This window comes from Myxocyprinus asiaticus, chromosome 10 (genome assembly GCF_019703515.2).
Source record: "Myxocyprinus asiaticus isolate MX2 ecotype Aquarium Trade chromosome 10, UBuf_Myxa_2, whole genome shotgun sequence".
NCBI classification, from domain to species: Eukaryota; Metazoa; Chordata; class Actinopteri; order Cypriniformes; family Catostomidae; genus Myxocyprinus; species Myxocyprinus asiaticus.
In genome coordinates this window covers 41,131,697-41,152,873 of record NC_059353.1, presented here as the reverse complement: position 1 = coordinate 41,152,873, position 21,177 = coordinate 41,131,697, and the positions used below count along the sequence as shown (strand labels likewise).

Below are 21,177 nucleotides of genomic sequence, written 5' to 3'. Positions count from 1 at the left end.
TCATTGGAAACAAAAGGCGGAACATTAGAAATCGTGATTTTGGTTGCTGGAGCGGATAACGGGTTACTGGAACAAAACATTCTTTCACCCATAATCCATTCACAGTCAACTTATTGACCAGTGACTCACTTTTCAAAAAAACAACAGCTTTATTCATACGCGAGGCAGAAACTATGTTGTCAAATTCTACCTGCTCCCCAACAACCATGAGTAGCTCTTCCACAGAAACGCCAGGCTCCTGCACAAACCTGCACCCATTACGGAGTGACAGAGTTGGCGTTCCCTGCCCAGGATTAGATGCCATAACGGTGTCTAAAGAAAACCTTACTAAACTTTTTTTTACCTCAAAGATCAGCATGTAGATTAACGAGGGGGGAAAAGAAAAATGAAAAACATACAAAAGAAAGTTAGGAACAATGTAAGTTTCCACGCTTACTCCCACCAACACACTCAGCTTCCCAAACCTCCCAAGCATATGCACGAGAGAGAGAGAGAGAGAATCCAAACATGGCTCAGTTCAAACCAAACCAAATGTGAGGTCGCCCTTAATAATCCTCAAATCTTTCTTACATTAGAAATACCTCGGAAAAGGTACCATTGTGAAAATACAGGTCAAGACTGAAATACTGCAAGGTCTTACAATGCAAGCAAGAGATGAAAAGGTCTTAAATGGATGTGCTGGGTTGTTTCTCTGTTTGGTTGTACCCCAAAGCCCTTTCTCATTCTGTGAAATGCTGGTGAGTCAGGTGCTTTAATTCCAAGGCACTCAACACTCTAGCAAAACTCCTGCAGCAACAAAAGATTAGGTAAGCCATTTGCAGTGTTTTCATACCATGCTGTCAATATTTAAATGTATTACATAAAAATCAGATAAACAATTCTGCATGAGTATGTTTTCTTTTATCATGCCTTTAATCTCCTGAGACCAGAGCGTGTCTGCTGTGTGCACTTCCCATTTCCCTTTTTGATTTGTAACTAGTAGCACCTAATAAACATGAAAAAAAAATTTTTTTGTTTTTTTCCTAAAAATTAAATGGCAACATATGTGGACAGTGGGACTAAGTTGTGAAGTTTTAAATAATACCAAGCTATAGAAATTCCGATTTCTTTTTTTTTTTTTTTCAAATTATTAATTATGTTTCCAGGAGTGTTGGTTATTCATGTTTTTAAGATGTTACAGACATTACATAAGAAATCAGCATAATTAATTCTGATTCAAAGTAATGGCCAGCATTATCTAATCACTGCCAACCATGTTAGAATAAAATTATACATTATAAATTCTGAAACTGCTGTATGTATTGATTACCATTGTCCTATGTCTGCCAAACACGCTGAGTGGTCCAAACATCATCTGCAGCCTGAAACTGAACTTTTGGTTGAATTTTAGGAGTGAATGTACTTCGCTTCTAGAAAAGCTATAGGATGCTACCTTGCTCCCTATTTAGTGAATGACAACCTACAGTGTGCTGTCTGTCTGCACTGGTCTCAGAACAGTTCGAAATGCACCTTACTTTCAATTCTAACTCCATATAAAGCCTCTAAAAGCAACATTTTTAAGCTTATGGATGAACCCATTGATTCTCAGTGTAATAATGCACAGTAAGTATAGGAGTTCTATGGAACAAATTTGCTAAAGTACACATTAGTGTACACTGTGTTTAACAGCGTAGCATTTTGCGATAAATCACTCAACTTTGAAAAATGGAATATCAGATGAAATTAGAGAATGTAATCTTTTGACTCAGACATGATTCAATGTAAAAACTTAATTAGGTTTCTTAGCAGATGTATTTTTGTTGACGTTTCTCCCAAAGACAAACTCCGCTGTGTCACATACCCCTTTAATGACAGCCCAGAGTCTCCTGAACTGAGATCAGTCGGTTTAAATGAATTTAAATTATGCATTGTGTATATTTAAGCCTAAATACAACTTCCACGCATATATTTGCTGGGTCGCATGAGGTCAACAAGGCTATGAGGTCATGCCACCACTGCTCCACAACAAAACCAGGATGAAATGAGAAAAGTCTGACTAAAATAATGGATATTTTCAGATCAAGGACAACAGCTCAGTGTTAGAGTGGCTGGACACAGTGATTGCTAGGAGTTCATTTTGAGGTGTCAGTGCAAGAAGGGTCAATTAAACTCCATCCACTGCATAAGTGTGACAAGTACAATCATATTCTCAGCTCACCTCATAGTCTCCACCTCAGATGGCTAGCCCAAGGACTGTCCACAGTCTGCAAACTTATGGTTTTATGTGCTGTCCTTAAACTTTCCTTACATTTTCGCAAATTCTGTGCAGTTTACTGTGCAATTGCCATGCTTAGGGCTCAGCGATATGATGATACATATTGTGGCGACAGTATAAAGTGTCAACCGATATGCAAGCGTGATATGTAAATATCCATGTGAGCAGCGTGGACTTATTTATCAGTGGGCAGGGCTTCACATGAGACTGAGAGAATTGAAGAAACATGGATAGGGTTTTTCTAGTATTGAAGATTTTTCTGTGACCATCTAAGCAAATGTAATTACCTTCATCGCCCGTTTGGTGCTTCAAAAGTGCTAAATATTTTTCTCATCTGACACACGAATGTTTCACGTGACCGTGGCGTGTCTCTGGAGCTCCAAAGTGCGCGGGAGTCCAGCAGACTTTCCGATATTTCCGACAAGAGAGCTCAGAGCGGGATCACTCACGCTACTCAATCATTTTTGACCCAGGAAAACCCAAATGGAGAAAGAAATCTCCACAGAACGGGACGACTCCTAAACAGGTCAAGAAAATGAAGAGGAACTTGTTATTAAAACAGGTGCGACATGGTGTACAGAGCAGACAAATTTAATCTGCAAACTGTTTCGCACTACGATAATCACTTGTAATAAAAGCAATCTGTTTTACCACCTCAAAACAGGGGTGGACTGGGACTAAAAGTGGCTTAGTTAATATGACTAATTGTCTTGTGGTTGTGGAAACAACAAGTATAATAATAATATTTTATAAATATATATATATATATATATATATATATATATATATATATATATATATATATATATATATATATATACACTGGCAGCCAAAAGTTTGGAATAATCTACAGATTTTGCTCTTATGGAAATAAATTGGTACTTTTATTCACCAAAGTGGCATTCAACTGATCATAATGTATAGTCAGGACATTAATAACATGTAAAATTACTATTACAATTTGAAAAAAAACTTTTTTTCAGAACTTCTTAAACTACTTCAAAGAGTTCTCATCAAAAAATCCTCCATGTGCAGCAATGACAGCTTTGCAGATCCTTGGCATTCTAGCTGTCAGTTTGTCCAGATACTCAGGTGACATTTCACCCCACACTTCCAGTAGCACTTGCCATAGATGTGGTTGTCTTGTCGGGCACTTCTCACACACCTTACAGTCTAGCTGATCTCACAAAAGCTCAATGGGGTTAAGATCCATAACACTCTTTTCCAATTATCAGTTGTCCAAAGTCTGTGTTTCTTTGCCCACTCTAACCTTTTCTTTTTGTTTTTCTGTTTCAAAAGTGGCTTTTTCTTTGCAATTCTTCCATAAGGCCTGCACCCCTGAGTCTTCTCTTTACTGTTGTGCATGAAACTGGTGTTGAGCGTGTAGAATTCAATGAAGCTGTCAGCTGAGGACATGTGAGGTGTCTGTTTCTCAAACTAGAGACTCTGATGTACTTATCCTCTTGTTTAGTTGTACATCTGGCCTTCCACATCTCTTTCTGTCCTTGTTAGAGTCAGTTGTCCTTTGTCTTTGAAGACTTTAGTGTACAACTTTGTATGAAATCTTCAGTTTATTGGCAATTTCAAGCATTGTATAGCCTTCATTCCTCAAAACAATGATTGACTGATGTTTCTTTTTTGCCATTTTTGACCTAATATTGACCTTAAGACATAGCAGTCTATTGCATACTATGGCAGCTCAAAAACAAACACAAAGACAATATTAAGCTTCATTTAACGAACCAAATAGCTTTCAGCAGTGTTTGATATAATGGCAAGTGATTTTCTAGTATCAAATTAGAAATTTAGCATGATTACTCATTGTGTTGGAGTGATGGCTGCTGGAAATGGGGCCTGTCTAGATTTGATCAAAAATTTATTTTTTCAAATAGTGACGGTGCTGTTTTTTACATCAGTAATGTCCTGACTATACTTTGTGTTCAGTTGAATGACACTTCGGTGAATTAAAGTACCAATTTCCTTCCGAAACAGTAAAATCTGTAAAATCTGTACATTATTCCAAACTTTTGGCCATCAGTGTGTGTGTGTGTGTGTGTGTGTGTGTGTGTGTGTGTGTGTGATATATATATATATATATATATATATATATATATATATATATATATACAGTTGAAGTCAGAGGTTTACATACACCTTAGCCAAATACATTTAAACTCAATTTTCCTGACATTTAATCGTAGAAAACACTCCCTGTCTTAGGTCAGTTAGGATCACTACTTTATTTTAAGAATGTGAAATGTCTGGAGGGGGGCCTGGGTAGTTCAGCGAGTATTGACGCTGACTACCACCCCTGGAGTCGCGAGTTCGAATCCAGGATGTGCTGAGTGACTCCAGCCAGGTCTCCTAAGCAACCAAATTGGCCCGGTTGCTAGGGAGGTTAGAGTCACAGGGGGTAACCTCCTCGTGGTTGCAATTAGTGGTTCTTGCTCTCATTGGGGCACGTGGTAAGTTGTGCGTGGATCGTGGAGAGTAGCATGAGCCTCCACATGCGGAGTCTCCGCGGTGTCATGCACAACGAGTCACATGATAAGATGCAATTGACGGTCTCAGAAGCGGAGGCAACTGAGACTTGTCCTCTGCCACCCGGATCTGCCACCATGAGGACCTACTAAGTAGTGGGAATTGGGCATTCCAAATTGGGAGAAAAGGGGATAAAAAAAAGAATTAAAAAAAGAATGTGAAATGTCAGAATAATAGTAGAGAGAATGATTTATTTCAGCTTTTATTTCTTTCATCACATTCCCAGTGGGTCAGAAGTTTACATACACTTTGTTAGCATTTGGTAACATTGCCTTTAAATTGTTTAACGTGGGTCAAATGTTTTGGGTAGCCCTCCACAAGCTTCTCACAATAAGTTGCTGGAATTTTGGTCCATTCCTCCAGACAGAACTGGTGTAACTGAGTCAGGGTTGTAGGCCTCTTTGCTCGCACATGCTTTTTCAGTTCTGCCCACAAATTTTCTATCGTATTGAGGTCAGAGCTTTGTGATGACCTCTCCAATACCTTGACTTTGTTGTCCTTAAGCCATTTTGCCACAACTTTGGAGGTATGCTTGTGGTCACTGTTCATTTGGAAGACCCATTTGCGACCAAGCTTTAACTTCCTGGCTGATGTTTTGAGATGTTGCTTCAATATATCCACATAATTTTCCTTCCTCATGATGCCATCTATTTTCTGAAGTACACCAGTCCCTTCTGCAGCAATGCACCCCCACAACATGATGCTGCCACCCCCATCCTTCACGGTTGGGATGGTATTCTTCGGCTTGCAAGCCTCACCCTTTCTCCACCAAACATAACGATGGTTATTATTGCCAAACAGTTCAATTTTTGTTTCATTAGACCAGAGGTCATTTCTCCAAAAAGTTAAATCTTTGTCCCCATTTGCACTAGCAAACTGTAGTCTGTCTTTTTGTGGCAGTTTTGGAGCAGTGGCTTCTTCCTTGCTGAGCAGCCTTTCAGGTTATGTCGATATAGGACTTGTTTTACTGTAAATATAGATACTTTTCTACATGTTTCCTCCAGCATCTTCACAAGGTCCTTTGCTGTTGTTCTGGGATTGATTTGCACTTTTCGCACCAAACTACTTTCATCTCTAGGAGACAGAATTAATCTCCTTCCTGAGCGGTATGATGGCTGCGTGGTCCCATGGTGTTTATACTTGTGTACTATTGTTTGTATAGATGAACGTGGTACCTTCAGGCATTTGGAAATTGCTCCCAAGGATGAACCAGACTTATAGAGGTCCACAATTTTTTTCTGAGGTCTTGGCTGATTTCTTTTGATTTTCCCATGATGTCAAGCAAAGAGGCACTGAGTTTGAAGGTAGGCCTTAAAAGACATCCACAGGTACACCTCCAATTCAGTACATCTCCCATCAGAAGCTAATTGGCTAATCGCCTAAAGGATTGACATCATTTTCTGGAATTTTTCAAGCTGCTTAAAGGCACAGTTAACTTAGTGTATGTAAACTTCTGACCCACTGGAATTGTGATATAGTCGATTAAAAGTGAAACAATCTGTCTGTAAACAACTGTTGGAAAAATTACTCGTGTCATGCACAAAGTAGATGTCCTAAATGCATATAAAATCTGTGGAGTGGTTAAAAAATGAGTTTTAATGACTTCAACCTAAGTGTATGTAAACTTCTGACTTCAACTGTATATATATATACAGGTGCATCTCAATAAATTAGAATGTCGTGGAAAAGTTCATTTATTTCAGTAATTCAACTCAAATTGTGAAACTCGTGTATTAAATAAATTCAATGCACACAGACTGAAGTAGTTTAAGTCTTTGGTTCTTTTAATTGTGATGATTTTGGCTCACATTTAACAAAAACCCACCAATTCACTATCTCAAAAAATTAGAATATGGTGACAAGCCAATCAGCTAATCAACTCAAAACACCTGCAAAGGTTTCCTGAGCCTTCAAAATGGTCTCTCAGTTTGGTTCACTAGGCTATACAATCATGGGGAAGACTGCTGATCTGACAGTTGTCCAGAAGACTAAATCATTGACACCCTTCACAAGGAGGGTAAGCCACAAACATTCATTGTCAAAGAAGCTGGCTGTTCACAGAGTGCTGTATCCAAGCATGTTAACAGAAAGCTGAGTGGAAGGAAAAAGTGTGGAAGAAAAAGATGCACAACCAACCGACAGAACCGCAGCCTTATGATTGTCAAGCAAAATCGATTTAAGAATCTGGGTGAACTTCAAAAGAAATGGACTGATGCTGGGGTCAAGGCATCAAGAGCCACCACACACAGACATGTCAAGGAATTTGGCTACAGTTGTCGTATTCCTCTTGTCAAGCCACTCCTGAACCACAGACAATGTCAGAGGCGTCTTACCTGGGCTAAGGAGAAGAAGAACTGGACTGTTGCTCAGTGTTCCAAAGTCCTCTTTTCAGATGAGAGCAAGTTTTGTATTTCATTTGGAAACCAAGGTCCTAGAGTCTGGAGGAAGGGTGGAGAAGCTCATAGCCCAAGTTGCTTGAAGTCCAGTGTTAAGTTTCCACAGTCTGTGATGATTTGGGGTGCAATGTCATCTGCTGGTGTTGGTCCATTGTGTTTTTTGAAAACCAAAGTCACTGCACCCGTTTACCAAGAAATTTTGGAGCACTTCAGGCTTCCTTCTGCTGACCAGCTTTTTAAAGATGCTGATTTCATTTTCCAGCAGGATTTGGCACCTGCCCACACTGCCAAAAGCACCAAAAGTTGGTTAAATGACCATGGTGTTGGTGTGCTTGACTGGCCAGCAAACTCACCAGACCTGAACCCCATAGAGAATCTATGGGGTATTGTCAAGAGGAAAATGAGAAACAAGAGACCAAAAAATGCAGATGAGCTGGAGGCCACTGTCAAAGAAACCTGGGCTTCCATACCACCTCAGCAGTGCCACAAACTGATCACCTCCATGCCACACCAAATTGAGGCAGTAATTAAAGCAAAAGGAGCCCCTACCAAGTATTGAGTACATATACAGTAAATGAACATACTTTCCAGAAGGCCAACAATTCACTAAAAATGTTTTTTTTATTGGTCTTATGATATATTCTAATTTTTTGAGATAGTGAATTGGTGGGTTTTTGTTAAATGTGAGCCAAAATCATCACAATTAAAAGAACCAAAGACTTAAACTACTTCAGTCTGTGTGCATTGTATTTATTTAATACACGAGTTTCACAATTTGAGTTGAATTACTGAAATAAATGAACTTTTCCACGACATTCTAATTTATTGAGATGCACCTGTATATAATAAAAAATACAAAAATAGTTAGATGAAGAAAGTGTCACACAGCAGGACACTGATGACAATGCTTAAAATGTCATATCAGTTACTCACATAAATGTTTATTAAAAAGTTTTTATTTTATTTTTTTATTTTTATGAAAACAAAGTTGGCCACAATATGTACATTTATGAATATAAACAAATATAAATATATGTAAAAGTAATAATAAACATACCTCTTAAAGTGTAGAACTTTGCAGATATTTTGCATATTAATTGCTCATATTTTCACTCTATGTGAGTTTGTTGCGTCTTTAAATCTGCAGTGTTTTAATTCCTTCCCCAGGTTATTCACCTGCGTGAAGTTGGCCCTCCACCCAACGCAAAACGTCGGCAAAATAGTCTCAATCATTTGTGCTCCGTTTGTGCTGGTTTGTGCTGTAAAAATGTTCATTTGTGCTGCTTCGGTTTTTTAGATATTAAAATAATATTTATAGGTCATTCTGAGGTCACTCAACCACACCCCCCCCCCACATGCTCCAAATACACCCCAAAGAGTCTCGTTTGTTTGTGCTTCGTTTGTGCTGGTTTGTGCTGGTAAAATTTCGTTTGTGCTGCTTCGGTTTTTTAAATATTAGACACTGAATTGTCTATGTATTATAATAAAATAAAATAATACATAATATACTATGTATTATATATATATATATATATGATTTCTGAAGGATCGTGTGACACTGAAGACTGAAGTAATGATGCTGAAAATTCAGCTTTGATCACAGGAATAAATTACAGTTTACTATATATTCAGAATATTATTTCACAATATTACTGTTTTACTGTATTTTTGATCAAATAAATGCAGCCTTGGTGAGCAGAAGAGACTTCTTTCAGAAACATTAAAAAATCTTAATGTTTTCAAACTTTTGACTAGTACTATATATATATATATATATATATATATATATATATATATATATATAATGTATGTGGAAACTCGTGACTCAATGAATTAAGAATGAAGCCAAAATGATTTTGCTTTTGAAATTTAATTACTGTGTACTATCGAATATTCATTAACACAAATAATGGACCTTTAAAAACTTAAACTTAAAAACATGTGATGATTTATCATGTGTCCAGATGCCAGGCTTAAAATTGTGTATTCCCTTTTTTTGTGTGTTTTAGAGAACTTGTTGTTGTATTTAACCGTTTCAGGCATGAATTCAATCCATTTCTGAAATGGAACTTCAAGATCAAATGTCCAGCAATCTTTTGGTCTGGGTGAAAGGGACCCTGGCTCAAAATCAGTGTCATCACTACTGCCATTTGTTTCATGATCACATTCATGAGTAAACCCTAAAGCAGTCCAGGTGTTGTGTCTATTTAATTTAACAAACATGTATAGAGCCTTTGCAGTGATCTTCTTTTCTAGCTGCTTAGTTCTGTCCAGATGCTCTGATTAGAAGTAGCTATGTTGCCATTTTGGACTATGGCCTCTTTAGAAGAACACAGGACAGTGAAAATGGAATCTCTGTCGACTGCTGGTTTCTTGGGCATCTGGCATAAGCAAAACATAATTACCCACTTAAATAATCCTGACTCAGAAAATGTCATGTTCAGTATAAACTTGTTTTCATGTATTACTGTATTGGTCCGAATATAAGGATAATATAATATAGTAATAATATATAAGGATAATATATCTTATATTAGGACCAATATGGTAATGTTGACCCCTAGATGCACAATGTATTCAAAAAACTAACATGGGCCACATGTGCAACTGTAATTAGCATATATTAGTATTAGCAATGTTTTCTGTTCAATAAACATTGACAATCTTAGCTCTCTTGAATGTTGTACCATTATTCTTGAAGTTAACAACTAATATTGTAACTGACAGTGTTAAAACATTGTACTTACATTGGCCAGAAATTTGATTTAGTAACAACTTTTGTAGTTTGATTTATATCGACTTTTTCTCTACTAACTCTACACTAATTTCCACAAGAGCATCTTGAACAGAAGTGTCACTTGCGCCTAGTGGTGGCAGTGAAGTGTAGCAGATGATACTCCATGTAAATAAATAAAAAGTTCAATCAGGAAAGACCAGTGAATGAAGTAAAGATAATTGTTTATTGAACAAATGATGTGATGATTAGTCTTGACAGAAAGTTTTCGAAAATTCGACTTTAAAAGTGTGTTCACATCGAGGAGATTTGCGCTTTTGTTCTCATGCCCAGAGCTGAGCGAAAGTGAGTGACAGAAAAAGAGTCCGACAGACACCAGATGAATATTGAGCTGCTGCTGTCTGAACACCAGTAAGTTTTTAATAAACACCATAGCAACTACAGGCTATGGCTGGTGACGTCATCGCCTATAATTCAATGTGTAATACTTTAAAAACCGAAGCAGCACAAACAAAACTTTTACCGGCACAAACCAGCACAAACGAAGAACAAACAAACGAGACTATTTGGGGTGAATTTGGAGCATGTGGGGGGGGGGGGGCTGAGTGACCTCAGAATGACCTATAAATATTATTTTAATATCTAAAAAAACCGAAGCAGCACAAACGAAAATTTTTACAGCACAAAACAGCACAAACGGAGCACAAACGATTGAGACTATTTTGCCGACGTTTTGCGTTGAGTGGGAGGCCAACTTCACGCAGGTATTGAGAAAAAGAGAAAAGCCCTATGCTTTGACAAGTGCTGTTTCTGCTATCCTTTAAAAAAAAAGTAAGCCTCAAAGACTCAAATAGCCACAAAGTAATATTTTTCATGACTTATTTTCTGCATTTTTATAAGGCGTGAGCATTATTTAGCAAGCCACACTTCTGCTCCAAGTAATGATTAGTGCTACGTATAAATTTTCCGAATTACTATGTACTGCTCACAGCTTTACTGTTTGCAGATTGTATATATGCTGCTGTTATTGTATTTGTTGTAACTTGCAGATATTTGACATTTTGTGATTATTCAGAGCTCATCTTATACTTAATATGTTGTCTTTGGTTGTCACCATTATTGTGATTTGCATTTCAAATAATGAGGTCCACGCGAGTGGACCTCATTATTTGGAGTTCATGCGTGCATACAGTAATGCGCTACAATGTGTAAGTAATACCATAATAAAAGTCATTTCAATTTTTCAAAATAAAAGCCATTGTGTTGGCTTTACCTTATGGAGTTTTTTTAATATTCACTCTGTAATGGGGTCCCTGCGAGCATGTTGGAGCCCAGGGCGGCCGCCTATATAGCCTGTAGGACGGGTCATACTTGCAGCAATGGGCCGGCCCAAATTACCCAACGGTCCACCGGGAAAACGCCCGGTGCTCCCGACAGCCAGTCCGCCCCTCTCTCTAAACGAAGCACGCAAAAGAATATTATGAAAGCCAAAAGATGAACTCCGCATTTATTCGGTCATTTATTAATTAACTTATTTATTTAGCAAGAAGTGATATTTATTTCATATTTATTTTCTTCAAGAAGTGTTTATTTTCGTTGGATTTTTGTTTTCCTTATGTTTTATTTTCTTTGTCGCATCGCTTTGAGAAGCTCTTAAGTTGCTTGAGCAGTTTATAATAGGCCTAATAACAATAATCTTGGTCAACAACATTTTAAATTGAAATGTGGCATACTGTTATATTTAGCATTTTGGTAAGGTTGATTTTGGTAAGGTTGATTTGGTAAGGTTGATTTTTGAAAACAAGTTGATTTTTATTTATTTATTTACTTGGTGTTTTTCTTGTTCCAAATAAAGAGGAAGTAGTTTTAATTTACAAAGTATTTAATTCACTGACTGGTGTTCCAAAAATAGGCATTACAATAGGGTTATTTCATATTTAAACCAATTTGTATTTATTTTCCAAAAAACTTTTACTATATTGTGATATATATCGTTATCTTGATATAAAATTACTCATATTGTGATATAAGATTTTAGTCATATTGCCCACCCCTAGCCACGCTATTATTTAATTTGTTCATAATATTAATATTATGGTATAATATATCACAGATAACCCAGCCCCTAAACAGCACACTGACAAAACCGACTGTGTGATCACTTTACATGCAAGGCGACTCTTCCTGTTTAAATGGGGGGTTCTTAGCCCATTTAAGCTGTAATAAGCCCCAGTCCTTTTGCCTTTTTAGTCAAAGGTCTGGCTAGGCAAGGCTATGGATGTGCACAGAGTACTCGTTCAGCTTTAAATATTCTACTTGTAAAAACACTACTCGAATATTGCAATGTGATTTTCCTTTCTGCCTTTGCCTGCCGTGGGCAACATTGAAACTGCTTCTCTCACCAAAATCTTGCCGTTAGTTCTCCCAAAAAGTAAATTCTTAATTATTCAATGGCTTCAGAAGAATCGGAAAGTATGTTCCTATGTGTGAGTGCAAATGTTTTTATTGTTTTTTTATTTTTTCTTAATTTAACTTAACTTTTTGTTTATGCAGAGTGCTAATTTTTTCATAAGAAATACAGGATCAAAAGTTGAAGGCTGAACTTAAATTCAAATTTTCAAGTAATTGATTACCATTTTTTTTATGTGTTATGAGTACTCTACTACAAAATTACTCGAAATGCCCATCCATAAGCAAGACTAGTGTAAACAGTGGTTCTAGATGGACAGAACTTGTGTATAGCCAGGCAATCAAAATGGAACTGTTCATTTCAGCCAGCACATGCCACTTCAGCCAATCCATGGGGCCTTTCTGATGCTCAGACTAAAGATTTACATTTAAACATTTGGCAGATGCTTTTATCCAAAGCAACTTCCAGTGCACTTATTACAGGGACAATCCCCCTAGAGCAACCTGGAGATAAGTGCCTTGCTCAAGGACACAATGGTGTTGGCTGTGGGGATCAAACCAGCAACCTTACCAGTTCTGTGCTTTAGCCCACTACGCCACCACGACCACAAGGGTAAAAGAAGAAACTACCACAGCACACAGAATGACAAACTGGATTTAGCAAAAAAATAAGGTTGCATATACAACTTTATCTTGAGAAAAAACAGAACCGGCAACAAATAGCTTTGGTACCGCTTATAAAAATGCAACACCTGTGGTTTGTTAAAACCACCCACTTGCTTAAGGGCAATAAGAACCTAAGCACTAAGTAAACAAGATGCTTTTAAGAAAATTAAATCCAGCATATCATCGTTAAGTGTTAAATTGCAAAGGAAATGGGCTTCCTAGCCATACAGAATGCCACCAATAGCAGATTGGAAAAGCAATAATGTTTCATTACATTGCCTGAGGGATGTTTCAGCTCATCAGAATCACTATACAAAGGAACATTTGAGGGGAAAAGAATAAATGCATATTAACTTGTTTATTCTGATGCACTGAATTAATATTCAGTGGTGGTGATAGGCAGAAAATGAATGAGTGAAGGAGGCACAGCTGTGTGCATTGTTAGAGTGTGTGGCAAAATGTACCTAAGTGTGTATGTTTTTGCCTTTTATAGTGTGTAGATGCCTCTTCATATAAAAGTAATCTAGCAGCCACTGTTATTACTTCCTCCCCTCATCCTCTCTGCAAATGGTAAAATTTCATTTTATCTCCCACAAAAGAACAGAACAATATTCAAAAGCTCTAGTCATTTGCAATGACTCATACCGTATGTGCTCATGAAAAATTAATAACTGTTACTTTGCAATGGTCCATTAACAAAACAAGGATACAAGATAAAAGAAAAATTTAGTAGGGATCATAAACTCTGTCTTATCACAATTGTAAATGAGTGGGTTTACATGCACATCAACACACACTGCTAACCTTTAAAAATCAGTTCATTCTCAAAACCTGACACTGCAAGAAAAGGGTTTACATGAACTTCAGGTTTTTCTTCAATTTTGATGTCAAAATATTAGCAGACATGCGAACATCTAAGTTGCTTCCAGAATGCTGGTAAAGGTTTTTTCACGTAGAGCGAAATCGAGGTGACAGGCAAAAATAAATCTGTCAATCAGTTTCCCGATAAAAGAACACAGTTTAAGGGGTTTACATGACATTTACATGCATGTAAACGCACATGTTGTTTAAAGGAATAGTTTAAAGAAAATTCTCTCATTATTCACTTACCCTGATGCCATCCCAGATGTGCAGATTTGTCTTTCTTCAGCAGAACACATTTGAAGATTTTTAGAAGAAGATAGAGCTCTGTCAGGTCCTTATAATGGAAGCAATTTGACGGTCCAAAAGTCACATATTCTAAAAATCTTCATTTGTGTTCTGCTGAAGAAAGACACATCTGGGAAGGCATCAGGGTAAGTGAATAATGAGAGAATTTTCATTTTTGGGTGAACTATTCCTATAAGGCCTTTCGTTACACAGACCACTGAGTGTTTGTGTGGATGGTTCGTCTGCAATGGAAAGTTGTACACAGCAATCATTTCTCTGACTCTCTTGACTCAGTGTGTGGGCTGATGCCAAAACCCAAATCTTTCTGCTGAACCGTTGCATCCAATACAAATGGTTTCCAAAAAGCAAACTCAAACATTTTTATATTATTTATCTTGCATCCAGCAATGCAATATAATTTATGAATTACAGCAAGTTAAGCAATCTGTCATTAAAATGTATTAGCATTCAAGAATTTCTACCTTAAAGACTACTTGAAATCAATATTGTTGTTTTGTGAAAATTTTGTGGACATACCCATTTAAACAAACTTTCACTCCCAGAAAAATGGGCCAAAAATATGAATGACTCAAAGTTTCTCCACACACATTTTAGTCCAATCAAATACTCTTTGAAATAAGAAAGTCCCTCCCCAAAATGCCACCTGTAACCGCCTAGCAAGTAGCAAATATTGACTATTTAAAAAAAGGAAAAGCCATTTCATATGTCCCACCCAAACTTTCAAATTCAAAAGGAAATATGTGAGACAAGAGTCTAATCAGAAAATGTCCTGAATACCTCCTACAAGGAGTAAGTACATCTGTAGGTTTTGATGTTTCTCATACGTTCTCGTACATCATTTCTTAACACTTCCACCCCAGCAGTCTGAAACATCAATATTAAAACAGCACTGGGTAATGCACAGAGCAATTACAGGTGAAACGTTCCCTGAAGAGACAGACACAGCAAGCAACTATTCGCTCTGGATGAATATAAACACCCTTGTTTTGAGTGTCAGCTGAAGCTGAACAAAATACACATTGCAGTGGCATATTTTTATTTTATTTTAAGGGCAATGTTCAGCATCTAAATGCCTTTAAATACCAAAGACAACACCATAAAGCTAGACGAATCGCAGACGAATGGCCCATTCACATTAAAAGTGAGGTGAATTATTGCCGTTAGCACTTTCACGCCTTTACAAAAGGTGGCACTGATCGACAGTCAATTTTACTCCTGTATAGTAAGAGGCGCAACACACCTTTCAGCCGGTCCATCCTCCACCTATCACGGAAGAGAAGACGAACTACTTGACAAGTTTGCAAATCAACCATGGAATCGCAGTACAAAAGACAAGCAAGCAAGATCGCTAGCGAGCTGATCAAAGAAATAAAACAGATTCCTCTTCAAGCTGCAGCAGGAATGATGAGTTTGTTGTTGATTTGCTCAACAAGGAAACATTCAAGAGACTTTCAAACTATTTTACTTCACCTGCAGGGCAAGTTGAATGACAATATTATCATGTATACACCTTTTTCATGGGGGTCTTACTGGGGAAATGGATGTGGGTGCGACTTTTGCCGCAAGTAATTTTATAGTATTGGCTAGCTCTGGCTGCAGTCATTTTAGACAGTCATTTCAGTCATTTTCTCTTTGCTTGATCAATGGCAGGATGGGTTCATATTCAGAAAGCTATTTTGAAAACAAGGTTTATTTTTGCCTTTCCATTTCCCTTACAAAAAATCTGAACTAGCTGCAAATTTGCCGCTTTTTAATTTCAAATGCAAATGAGCTTTTGATTCACTGCAAATGTTTGTCAGAAGTTTGCAGCTCTTCACTGGTAGTGGTGAACCTCCTGCAAACCTTTGGCAACAATGGACAATTTGGCGCAAGTTTGAATCAAAGCTCATTTGCATGTAAAAATTATCAGTGGCGAATTTGCGGCAATTTTGCTATGAACTCTTGATTTTCGTAAGGGTTGGTGGCGCTAGTGTCCCAGAAATAACATACTTCCGCTTAAAGCAAACGCAAAATGCAGCAACATGAAATACATTATGAAGACAATCCATGTAAGATCAGAAAGTTTTTAAAGGGGATGCAAAGCAGAGATTCAGCAATATCGTTTACATGTTTAGAGAACCCATATGAGAAAGACATTTGATTCAATTAAAATACACATCCTCACTGCTGGTTCAGGATTTCCTCCGAGTTGCATCAGTTTTTAATGTTGGTGGGCAAAATAGCTTGCACCAATTGCATTTGTTTTGGTAACTGCATCGGCTCCTGACAAGTGTTTCAAATCTTTTATTTTATTGGTCAGGACATTTCTTAATGAAAAAACCCCTCACTTTGTCGGTGTGCTAATGTTCGCTCTCTGTGTGAAAGTCTCCATAGAAATTCAAAATCTTCATTCACATTTGGTGTGAAAGGGCCTTAAGAGTGGGTTGCACAACAGGATTTTGTTAAGCTAGACTGAAACCAGAATCCAAATTATCAAAATTCTTTGATAAACTTTAATGTAATCTAGGTTTAAACTTAATCCTCATTGGTGCAGTCCAGACTAAAAAAAAACTTGTTTGCCATGTCTAAACATAATGGTGACCAGCCAGTGCTATCTTGTTGTCTTGCCTCAGGATCTAAATACATAATGATTCTCAGACAGTACAACAGCACTATCTCAAAGTAGGCTATTTTTTACCATTTTTATAATGATAGAATATTGAAATGGTAAACTAGGCAAAAACACTTCTCTCCCCCTCATTCAGATTGACTCTTATTGAATAAAGCATAGGCAAAACTCCTGCGCTGAGGGCCTATATATAGCAGTGATGTCTTCCTGTGTAACTGGAGATTGAGTGGCCTATTAACATCACAAAAATCTGAAGCCTGGCACATTCCAGAGTCAAAAATAACCAGAGGGGCAGAGATAATCCTGCAGGCCAAGAAGATAGAACAGACATGGAAATACAGGGAAGTGGAAAGAGGGGTAGAGAAAAGAGTGTAAGATACATAGACCAACAAGGGATCACAAAGAGCGAAGTAAAACAACAACAACAACAACAACAAAAAAACAATAGTTTGAAAGTGAAGTAGATGGAGGACAATAGTGGGTGAGGGAAGATGTAAAAATGACAATTTTTTTTTTGCCATTTACTGAATTTAAAAAACATTGCAGATAACTCCAAATAGTCTCCATTGTTTTAACTGTTTAAACATTTTTTCTTTGAAGTTTTTTATCTGAGTACTGTCTGCCAAGTGATGGTGAGAAAAAGCATTTTTAATACAAAAATAACACAAAAGTACCTAAATGCTACTTTCCATACAAGATAATGCTTCCACGCAAAGATATAAAATGTACATTTATGAGAAGCAGGATTTTGGACTGATGAGATTTCACAGTGGGTGAGGCAACACAGAAACTGAAACCAAGCGATCAACAAAATGTCTCGTCACTCAGCGCGGTCACAGCTGGTCAGGACAAAAACTGAGATTTATGTAAAAGACAAAGCTTTTATCGATAAGAGAGAGCTTTTAACGGTTGTAGCCTTATTGCGTGGCATCAGGTTAGGGCACAGTATTAGGAAATGGAAAAGAGAAAGACACATGGTGTTTAGCTGAGTGACAAGACAGGTGTAAACCCCACAAGTTGTCCAAAGGATTGACACATGTATCATGACCAACAGAAGTCACAGACACTTTTCCTAGAGCAGTAGATCTACACTGGTGGGTCGCAACACAAAAACAGGGTGTTGGTCTATTCTGAACAACAGCGAAAACACAATCATAAATGCAATTTATAAAGTGCAATTAATCATATAATCTTGCATAGTTTGGACTTATCGACATATAGTAGGGAAGTTTTTGTTGTTGATGTCAAAGGCCAAATTCACTTCTTGAAACATGGCTAATACTAATTCATTATTTGGCCTAGTGTTTTTTTCATGGGTTATGTAAAAATAAGATTTCTGCTCTTGTTTATGAATTTACTACATTTTCTATATTTCATGTCAGTACTTTGCATCTTGTTGGGCCTATTCAGTTCATAGTAATATAAATACATTTCATGTTTGATTTGAAGGACATTTTTGTTACTTTTGTATGACAAACAATTTTGGTACTGTGCTGGGCTGCCACTCAATGATCAATGTAACATCTGGGCTGTGTAGCAAAATCAGTTGAGAACTACTGCCCTACAGCACTACTTAATTCAATACCAGTAGCAACTGAGGCCCAGAAGATGATTTGATACTCCAAGCTGCCCAAAGAGCAAATTCATAACATGGAATGCAATAAATATACACCCATTTTGCATTTTAAGAGCATGCTGCATGTAAAGATGAAAGAATGACTTGGCTAAATAAGACACCCAAACTATTTTTGTTGATGGAGTGCAAATGAGAAACCTAGATGCAATGAGAGTCATAAAACTATTGCTGACAGTTTGGCAATGAATGTTGGTGGCAGTGAAATCATGACAATGCTAGAATAATGTGCTTTGACCAGGCCAGTTTTGGACTGTGACTATTGAAGACAACAAGGAAAAAAAGCCAATGCACATAAAACCATCAGAATCTGGACACAATCACCTCTTATCACCTCACTGATCAATAAAAAATGAATGGCTTTTAAACAGCTAAAATAATACACTACATATTCCTTTCCAACTAGAATGCACCAATATTTTGGTTTTCAACATTCCAATGCATTCCTTGTAAAGACAATAAAAAGACAATTTCTTTTTGGGAATATTTGATTACTACTGAAACACATTTTAGATTGTGAAAGCAAGCAAGCCGTGTCACATTTTTTGCCCACAGATACCAGTAATTGGAAAAGAACACAAGAAACCTTCTGTCTTTCCCATTTCAGTAAGTGCTTATTTAAGACATTTTGAAGAGAAGATGAAGCACCCTGACTTCAGGAGCAGTAATTTCACACTTTCCACTTTGGGACACAGAGCAGATCAGCTGCCTTCATCATTCTCTGCCATCAAACAGGTTCCTGGGGTATCTGCCCCCATGGACCCCAGCCAAACAAAGCATCTAAAGAAAGAGGGATGTCCACTTCACCTCATTTTTTACATAGGATTATCCACATTGTCTTTTGTGAGACACGTCTAAGGGGCATGTTACCCCTTAAGCGAATTATCACATTTTCACTGAATCATTGTGACTGTGGCATTAGTGAGTGAGAATACTTGCTTTTCTTCTTTTCTCTGCCTTAACTTGACCATTAGTGCCACAAGCTTGATAATAAAGCACAAGGTTCTTATTTTGGAGTTCAGAGATATTCTCTCTAGCGAAAACTCTGAGTACAATTAGTTCAGTATGAAAAACAGCTTAAACCAGCTTAAGCTAGTTTGCTGATCCAGTGCTCAGCTGGTTTAGCTGGATGGTCAGTTGGTCTTCCAACCTAACCAGCTGTGCCCAAAACCAATTAAAACCACCAAAGACCAGCCTGACCAAAATGGGAGACCAGCTATTAGCAACAAACATCTTAGGCTGGCTTAAGAAGATTTTTTTTAAGCAAAAAAGAACTTTTGAGCATGTTTACATGCACAATTATTCACCGATTATGCTTAATAAACTGACAACATGTGTGGTCATTTAAATGCAATAAACTGTGTTCTTCTTTTGTCAGAGTAAGGTCATAAACGGTTAAGCAAAAAACAATCTGCAAAAAATAATTTTTGCCCATTACCACAATTTCTCGTTGCATGTAGTTACCTGTACCGCCATTCTTACCAGCTTTTCCAATGTGTGCAAGTGTTTTGCGCATGTCTGTTTATGTTTTGATGTCAAAAGCAGAGAATAATCAATTGATCTGAAGTCTTATGTAAACACAGTTTTCATGCGTAGTGAGATTTTTTGAATAAGATGATTTTTGGTTGTTCTCTGCGTATTTGTGTACATGTAAACACACTCATTTTTACAAGACTGTAAGTGGTCTGAATAGGCCATTGACCTCTCAAAATGAAACACTAAAATAATCTAGCAACTAAAGTAATCTTATTCATAGTTACCTTCGCCCAAATCCAAAACGGCTAGAACAGCACTGCTTCTGGCCTCTCCAAGATGGTTATTGGCGATACAGGTATAGAGGCCAGCGTCACTGGGCTTGCAGTCCCTGATCCACAGGCCTCCATATTCCTGGTTTTCCATGGTGAGTAGGTCATCATTGTGATACCAGTACAGTGAAGGCTGTGGGTCTCCAGCCACGGCCACTTTCAGACGGATATCACAGCCAGTACCAACAGCTGCATTCCTCATCTTCCGAATGAATACAGGAGGTGTTGGGGTTGGGTAGACGGAACTAGCAGGGTCTGGTACGACCTGTTCAGAACTAACTTTTGCTCGTTTTGAAGGTATCCTAGGGCTTGGAGGCGCTATTCCTCCTGCCCCTTCATCAGCACCCTTCTTGAGGATCATCTGGGCCTCGGCTTTCCTCATGATTCAGTGAAGAACTTCTTCAAAGACTACTGCACTTTGCTGAACTGATTTAAGCTTTAACTTGTTCTCTTTAATGCACAATAAATCATCCAAATAAAATGGTAACAAATAAAACAGCTTTTCGTAATTTAGTGTTTTGATGTGGTAAACATATTCCAAACATTCCAGCAGATGTCCTCAAATGCAAGACTAGATTCCAGATTTCAGCTATGACCATCTGTTGACTGCAATGCTGACTTCTTAGAAAAGTGTCGAGCTTTAGAAAATGTCTAGAGAAAATTGCCTACCTGCATAAATAAAACCTTTTGAAAGGCCTTCCGGCATGTCAAAGTCATCAAAATATGTACTAATGTCTCCCCAGGTGTTCTGCACCATAAATGTTTTGGAATATGTTTCACACATCCAATTAGAGAAGCATAAAACAAAATACATAATCTTTGGCCAATTAGGTGAACAGAGCCTGCACATGTATTCCGGCTGGATGTTATTTTTAGAATGAGTCCAAGAGGATCATATTGCATTAGCAGCTACCAATGTTGCATTTTGAAAGACCTGGCCTCAGCTTTTCACTCCTCAAAT

At 37.6% G+C, this 21,177-nt stretch overlaps 1 protein-coding gene across 1 annotated transcript in view; it reads right to left on the bottom strand.

Moving 5' to 3' along the window:
• The window catches only part of LOC127447338 (striated muscle preferentially expressed protein kinase-like), a 149,979-nt gene extending 129,300 nt beyond the window's left edge, over positions 1–20,679 (bottom strand). The window contains 1 exon segment of the mRNA XM_051709161.1: positions 20,172–20,679. Coding sequence (XP_051565121.1) covers positions 20,172–20,598 — 427 coding nt within the window. The 5' untranslated portion in view covers positions 20,599–20,679.
• Positions 20,680–21,177: the final 498 nt, after the last annotated feature.